Here is an 8,135-nt window from a genome sequence, read left to right as displayed (position 1 = left end):
TTGGTTTTCATCCAATGGTCCAGATTACTCAATTAATAAATAATTATTAAAAAAAATTTATATTTAAAAAATAATAAAAAAATAATAAATTTTTTTTAAAAAAAATGTTAAAAGATGTGGGGTGGTGGTCGACTACCCCTCTTGAGAAGCTAGGGGTGGCCAAGGGTAAACAAAAAAAATTTAAATAATAAAAAAAAAAATTGGCTTTGGCCCTTGGGGGTGGCCAAACCACCCCCAATCGCCAGTTGGGGGTGGTCAAAGCCACTCTCCTAGGCTTGGGGGCGGATCATCTACCCCCAAGAGCCAAACCCATTTTAAGATAATTTTTTAGCCTCTCAGCAGGGGTGGCTGACCACCACCTGGGATGGCCAGCCACCGCATATCTTTAAAATTTGTTTAAAAAGTTTTTATTATTTTGATTTTGATTTATTTTTAAATATAAATAATGTTTTAATAATTATTTATTAGTGGAGTAATCTGGACCGTTGGATGAAAACCAACGGCTCAAATTACTAATTCTAGGCCCTTGAATTCCTAAGGGATCTGAATCCGAAATATAGCGTATATCCTTATCCTTCACTCAAAAGCTCTATTTTAAAACCATATTAAATTATTATTTATTAAAAAAAAATTATTTAATTAATATTCTTTCAACCCAAAATTACTCTAAAGTAAATCCTAATCCCATGCATTCTGTTGAACATACATGGGGCAAAGAATATAGATGTCAATTTCTAGGAAAAAAAGAAAAGAAAAGAAAAAAAGATGTTACATCCAGTAGGTGCACTTTGAGGGGGGCCCCAGATTTGGTGTGTCTGCATCATTCCTGACATGAGTTCCCCTTTTCCGATTGGTAATTGGAGTGGTGTGTGATTTTCATGCCTTTACGGAACATGGGTTCAACAATTAGAGCACTACTTCTTGTTTGTGTTCTAGATTGTCGTCATCACCCAACACTTACAACTACATTTTTTTTTGATAATATGGGTAACTAAAGTTTCCTTCCCAAGTACATTCTAATTTCTAGATCAATTGTAAAAAAAAAAGTTACCATTTTACCATTCAAATCAAGCACATGTAACATGTATTATCATGGCTCTTACCAAACAGTAAATGTTTTATTTTATTTTAAATTTATAATGTTTGTTAAAAGTATAGTTCATGGAACTAAACAGTAAAAGGTAATATTTTTTTTAGCACTTTTTTTTTCTGTCTTATAATTTTCATTTCTCTCTTCAAATCATTTCTTAAACTGTTTATTGAAAATAAATTGAAAGAGAAATTAATCTAAAATAAAGGAAATGAAAGCAATGTCTTCCGACACTGCAAAACAAGAAAAGGCATAATAGGCCCAGGTCTTTGTCCCAAGCTGTGTGTCATCTAGAAGAGTAGTGACGTGGTTGAACCAAACATTCAATAAGGTTTTTTATTTATTTATTTTTTCAATGCGGGAAAAAGGGGAAATAAGGCTTTCAGTTGATAGGCTAAACCATCAGGCACCTAAAAATATGTTACCAACTGAAGCCTTGGCGGGCTTGGCCCATCAACTGGCCTTGTAGCTTATCATTTTTGAGAGCAGTCAAGGCCCTATGAAGTATCCTTCATTTTATTGTTTAGAATTTCACAAAGCAAGAAGAAGATGATGTTGGAAGTTTAAATTAAATATGATATATATGACTACATGTAAATCATCACATGTCAAATGAATTACCATGCCATGCATGTATAAGAGAGATACATGCCATTGAATTTTAATGAATATTATGATCTTTAACAGTCATAATTTTTTGTTGTCTAACTTATATGCAGAGCACGAGTTCATTGCAGGTTGTCTTTATGGTTTCAATTTCAAAAGAGTAAGAGTATACAGAGAAATTGCATGAAGAGCCACAACAGGATTGAAAAACCCGTGAAGCAACTAATGTAAAAGAAGTGATTCTACTTAATTACTCATCCAAAAATTTATGAGGCTTTCGTGATTGATCTTGTGTAGGTCTTGCTACGATTGAGAAACGTCTTCAACATGCCCCTTCAAAGTCAACGGTGAGAGACTGACGTTGAGTTTAGAACCCAATATAATAGTATTAACATTGTTAAAGTAATGATTAAGTGATTAAATTTATCTCTTCCTATTAGCTTAAGTTTTTGAGATAACTGGTAATTGAATATGATATCAGAGCCAAGGATCCTGAAATCGAACATTGATTCCGTCAAATCACGCCCTATTTAAATTAAATATTTTACATGTTGGGCCTCACATATTAAAAGAGAGTTTGAGCCCACACGTGACTAGTAATTTAACAAACGTGACATATATATATTTTTTAAAATAAAGAAAAAAAATTTAAGAGTTGGTTGGATTGTCATATTAGCATTGTTAGATGAAAAAGTCTAAACGTCATTCTTATGTCATTTCCCTATCTAACTTTTATAAAAGGAAAAAAAAAATACAAAATTAGTCAATATGATTTACAATTAACTTTTTATGGTATTAAAATGAACTCAAAGGTTGAATTCCGTTCACTAATTTAATAGAATCCGTTAGTGTGATACTTACTTAAATATGACATGTGTCATAGTTTTATTAGCTCTAACGTTTTATACTATCGAAATTTGTTAAGTCAGTCGACGAAATTTGTATGGACTAAATTGTTGGCATACTTTAAGGACTTATGAGTTCATTTTGATACGATAAGGAGTTAATTACAAATTAAGTAAACTATATGGATCGATTTTGCATTTTTTTCCTTTCTAAAAATCAACCATTGAATTTTTAAGACCATTTAGGTGAAGGTGTGAGTCCGACACATTTAATAATTGATTGTTAAAAAAGTTCAAATAATAGTTATTTGTTGGATAATTGTGAAATATAAATGTGAATTAGAGCATAAGTGCATAACACAAGGTTCTTGTGGTAAAACGGCACCGTCTTTAACAAGCGAGGACGCACCGTTTCGATGCCGTCCCTCGACCTTTCTCCGCCTCCATTTTCCTTCACTTGACTTGATTGGAGCGCAGGAACGAAAACCAGAGGACGAGATAAGAGGGAGAGAGCGCAACACGTTTAACTTAGCCATGGACACCCGAATCTCGGCCTTTCTAGGCCTCCCCTCCCATTCCTCCAATCCCCACCCACAATCTCTCACAGATTTCACTTCCCTCTTCACCCATCTCACTACCACTCTCATATCTTCCCCAAACCCCAATCCCAAATCCAATTCCCACCTCTCCTTCGCCTCCACTTCCTTAAAACCCCAAAAGGCGAAACCCCAAAAGGCCCTTCTCAAGAGCCTCTCGGACCTCGAGCGCGCACTCATCGGCGCGGCCGGTGGCGGCATTGCCGGCGCCTTCACCTACGTCTGTCTCCTCCCGCTCGACACCATCAAAACCAAGCTCCAGACCAAGGGTGCGTCCCAAATCTATGCCAACACCTTCGACGCCATCGCCAAGACCTTCCAGGAGAAAGGGATACTCGGGTTCTACAGCGGCGTGTCCGCAGTGATCGTTGGCTCTACCGCCTCCTCCGCCGTGTACTTCGGCACCTGCGAGCTGGGGAAGTCGGTATTGTCCAAGCTCGACCAGTACCCTTCCGTGCTTGTTCCCCCGACCGCCGGGGCGATGGGGAACATCGTGTCGTCGGCGATAATGGTGCCCAAGGAGTTGATAACGCAGCGAATGCAGGCCGGGGCCAAGGGGCGTTCTTGGGAGGTCTTGTTGAGGATTTTGGAGAAAGACGGTGTACTGGGCTTGTACGCAGGTTACTCTGCCACATTGCTAAGGAATTTGCCGGCTGGGGTGTTGAGCTACTCGTCGTTTGAGTACTTGAAAGCCGCGGTGCTGAGAAGGACGGGGAAGGCCCACCTGGAGCCGGTTCAGAGCGTTTGTTGTGGGGCGCTGGCCGGGGCTATATCGGCGTCCATTACGACGCCGCTTGACGTGGTGAAGACGAGGTTGATGACTCAGCTTCATGGGGGTGAGGCTGTGAATAAGGTTGCGGCGGCGATGTATAGTGGGGTTGCGGCTACGGTGAAGCAGATACTGAAGGAGGAGGGGTGGGTTGGGCTGTCGAGAGGAATGGGGCCTAGAGTTGTTCACAGTGCGTGTTTCTCGGCGTTGGGGTACTTCGCGTTCGAGACGGCTAGGCTTGCCGTGCTGCAGCAATATCTCAAAAGGAAGGAGCTTCCTGAGGTGTCTGTTGCTCCTACTTGATTTGGTGAATTTGATTAGGTTCTCTCTCTACTCTTCTCTGGAGTCTTTATGTTTTCGGTGATATCTTCATTCGATTTGAATTCCTTTGTTGGAAATTTTTTTGATGTGTCGTTTGATTTTTGCTCGTCATTTATATGCATATAACATAAGGTTACTTGAATAGCTTTCTGCTTCCTTGTTATGGTTCCCATTTTTATGGTCTTATAGCTAATAGACACCCCAAAGATCAACGCCACAAAATATGAAGGGTTTTGGACGTGGAAGAAGCATGGGAGATGAATTAACTGATTTATACCCATTGAACATTTAGGACTATAGAAATAATAGTGGTATCCCTATCAATATCTCGCTATTAAATAAAGTTATGGCTTTTAAGTGTTTGAGGCTTATCAGTTCGGCTAAAGTTCATGGTAACCCTAAATGTTAGCTCATCTCTGTTTGGTCTGGTCTATTTTTGTTGGTTGGTTCTTTTATGCTCCTCTTATAGTGGAAGCTACAATTGATTGTATCCTTTAATCTGCAATTTTGAGTAGGATTCCACGCAGGAATGCACTTAAGAATAGAATGACCATTCTTGTTTAATAGTCATTCCGATATTTGGTTGTGCATCATTTCTGGGAATAGCTATTCTCATGGAATAACAATTTTTTTTTTTAGTGAGGAATAACTAATCCTCTAAAAAAGGTAAGGCATAGCAATTCCTCCAAGAATGAATATCATTTTTCTAGTCGCGCCACCCCCAGTTGTTCTATCTCATGAGGAATGATTTTTCTTTTGTATTTTTGAGTTCCCTGAAAAAAAGAAGAGGTTTTTTGGGAAAATCATTTTTAGAGCTAGGGTATTTTAACAAATTTGATTCAATTCAAGTGAGGAAATTTGGCCGTAAATGTGTTATCACCAAACGAATGAATAGGAATGGTTTTTTCATTCCAACATCTTGTATTCCCAAGTATTACCCATTCTAATTCCTAGATAATCATCATTCCAGTTTACCAAACATACTCCTGGGTGTTAAGGATATCGATCAAGAACTGAATCAACAAACCAAAACCAAAATCTTACACTCTAGATAAAACTATATCTTCTGCAAATGATAAGGATTAGGATAGCCACTGAAGTTTCATTCCAAGAGAAGCAATGATAAACACAAACTCTCTGATGTAATCAATTAGTTGTAAACGTTGTCATACTGTGTTGTAACTTTTATATTATAAACTTAATACAAACTCTCGAAGGAGAATCAAGAGAGGATGAATATTTTCTTAAACAAACTTCTTTAGTGTTCGTTCACAGGGCTTGGGGGTTTCATGGAATATGAGTTCTGCCTATTGTGGAGAGAGAATAGCGTTTTCTTGAAGCAATTTTCTACCTTGCTTGATTGCAATCTTTAGGTTATATGTGGTTTGGCACTTATCACTATTGGTAAGTGATGTTGTGTTGCTTGGTGATTGGATTGCATTCATTCCTTTACTCCCCTGAAAATCTCTCTGTAATACTGTTTGGGGATGGATGACAAACTTATGGTAAAGGTGTCTTCCGCAACTATGTTTTCAGAGCATCTCCAAGTGAGTAGTCAAATGCGTGAAAATAGTTAGATTTGGCTATTATGAGCTAAATTTCATCTTCAGTAGAATGGCTAAACTAACTTTTTTTCTTCTAACATGAAGAGTGAATAGGCTCTTTACTATTCACTGTTCACACTAGAAAAGTTTTTTTACATTATTTTCTCTCTCCCCCTTTCTTTCTCTCACTCACTCACTCACTCTCTCTCCCTCTAGTCGCTTGTTTCATTCACCCAAATCAGAAGCTTGGGCTGAACGCTCCGGCACTACTAGCATAACAGAAACTCTAGCACCTGGCATTGGGCTCCTCTGCTGGTCCCAAGCAAAAGATTTTTTTGGGAAATCTTGAGTTTGTTTTGATTTGGATTTTGAAATTATCTGGGTTAGTTTTTGTTTTGATTCATTTTGCATGTCTGATATGTTTTGGGGCTTATTTTGGTTTGGGTTTTGAAGGACTACAAGGCCATTCGGATGGTGGGAAGGTGATGAAATTTTGGGTGGCAGGTGGGACATGGTTGGTTTGTAGCAAGGGGTGTTTCGGTGAGAAGAAAATTCAGGGGAGGAGCGGGTATGCGTGATTAGAGAGAGAGAAGTGGAATAATAATAATAATAAAAAAATATTAGAAAATAATATTTAAAAAAAGTATAGAGTTATAATAGATAATCTGTTGGAATTTGCATTAAAAAACTAGTCGCTAAAATGTAAAAGGAGTATTCTGAGCAGCAAAAATAGCCTGGAGATGCTCTTAGGAGTGAGATATATATGGAACTAGAGATGCTTTTTTATCCTCTATTTGTTGATGGGAAATATGTGATGATTGAAAGTGAGAAGTGGTACTCACTAAATGCTCTAGTTTGCACCCTAGGAGATTTACCAGGAAAGCTTGAATAGTGTGAATCTACATGTAAAGAGTACAATAGTCATTGATTTGTTTCTAGCCCTTGAAAATATGGAGGTTTTACGAGTTCCCTGGTTCGTATGGAATAAAGATGTACGGTTTACATGTACGCAACACATGGTCTTCTCAGAGATTCTAATTCTATTGTTGTTGCGACATAAAATATGATGTTTATTTCTGAAAATTCAGAAAAAAGGCTACTCTTTTTTTTTTTTTTTTTTTTTTTTTTTAATGTTATAAAGAGTATTTTTGTTATTTTTAATCCAAGGACATTACAACCCCACTGGTAAGTAAAGGGAGTAAATGTTGTTGACCCATTAGATTGCAATGACACACTACCAAATAACTTCTTTATTGTTTCCTACAAATATATTTTGTGCAATTCTCATTCAAAGGGTGTTTTTTTTTTTTTTTTTGTTTTGTTTTGTAACAAACCACTTTATAGAAAAGAGCCAACAGAACACAAACCCTCACAAGAGGGGACAAGAAGGGGGTGATCTTTTCCACTACAGATGGGAATAGAGAGGGGAGGGGAGAATAAGGAGGGAATGTAGTCCGAGAAAACTCTTGCCGCGGCCCTATATGCCACATGATGAGCGCAAAAATTTGCACTTCTGTTAACTTTTTTGACCTCTCAAATAGAGGAGGCTGGAAAAAGTGATAAAGTTTCAAAAATTACATGTTTAATGTGCCAATCCAAAACATTAGATGGATTATGTAAAGAAAAAATAACAATAGAAGAGTCCCCTTTTAGAATGAACTTATCAAGGTGCAAGGAAGCTGCCAGGAACCAGCCAAGGGGGCTGCTTGAGCTTCTCCATACGAGGGACTACAAGTAGGCCTAACTTGGGAGAGGATTCAAAGGGTGTTTTAGTTCACTCTAGAAAATGCTAATTATAGAGTGACTATAGGGCTTCATTGTATCTTGGGAACGTTTTTTCAAAAACCCATTAATTAGCACTTTAAAAATGGGAAAAAATAAGTTCTAAATGTATTGTTGTTGCAATCTAGCCTTTAAAGTCCAAATTTCTGACATAAGTATCAAAATAACCAGCAATTCAGAATGGGCGATTTTTTGAAAACCCATGTACAATCAATCTAATTTATGCGAAACTTTCTCCAAAATCCAGGTTTCCAATCATTATTTTACTGATTTTCAATTCAAACAATAACAAAGATGAGTGAACTGAATCCGGTCTAAGCTAAAGGAAAATGCTAGAATGCAATCACTTCCCCAAAATTTTTCCATAAATGTTGAGGTGGCAAGTCCACTTATAATATTTTATTATTTGTTTTTCAAATAAATAAAAATAAAAATAAAAATAAAGAAAAATTAATAAAAAAATAGAAGGGGTTGGCTGGCCACCCCAGAATAACATAGGGGTGGCTTTGGCCACCCCAGACCGGTGCCCCATGGCCCTTGGGGGTGGTCGAACCACCCCCCAATGGCCAAAAAAAAAAAAAA

General features: G+C 37.6%; 1 protein-coding gene across 1 annotated transcript; it reads left to right on the top strand.

Moving 5' to 3' along the window:
* Positions 1-2,934: 2,934 nt before the first annotated feature.
* LOC132184558 (protein MITOFERRINLIKE 1, chloroplastic) lies at positions 2,935-6,851 on the top strand. The gene is made up of 2 exons (XM_059598237.1): positions 2,935-4,227; positions 6,225-6,851. Exon 1 carries the CDS (start codon positions 3,076-3,078, stop codon positions 4,207-4,209), a length of 1,134 nt encoding a protein of 377 aa, XP_059454220.1. The 5' UTR covers positions 2,935-3,075; the 3' UTR covers positions 4,210-4,227; positions 6,225-6,851.
* Positions 6,852-8,135: the final 1,284 nt, after the last annotated feature.

The sequence above is a fragment of the Corylus avellana genome, chromosome ca6 (assembly GCF_901000735.1).
Source record: "Corylus avellana chromosome ca6, CavTom2PMs-1.0".
Taxonomy (NCBI): domain Eukaryota; kingdom Viridiplantae; phylum Streptophyta; class Magnoliopsida; order Fagales; family Betulaceae; genus Corylus; species Corylus avellana.
This window is presented reverse-complemented; position numbering and strand designations above follow the sequence as displayed.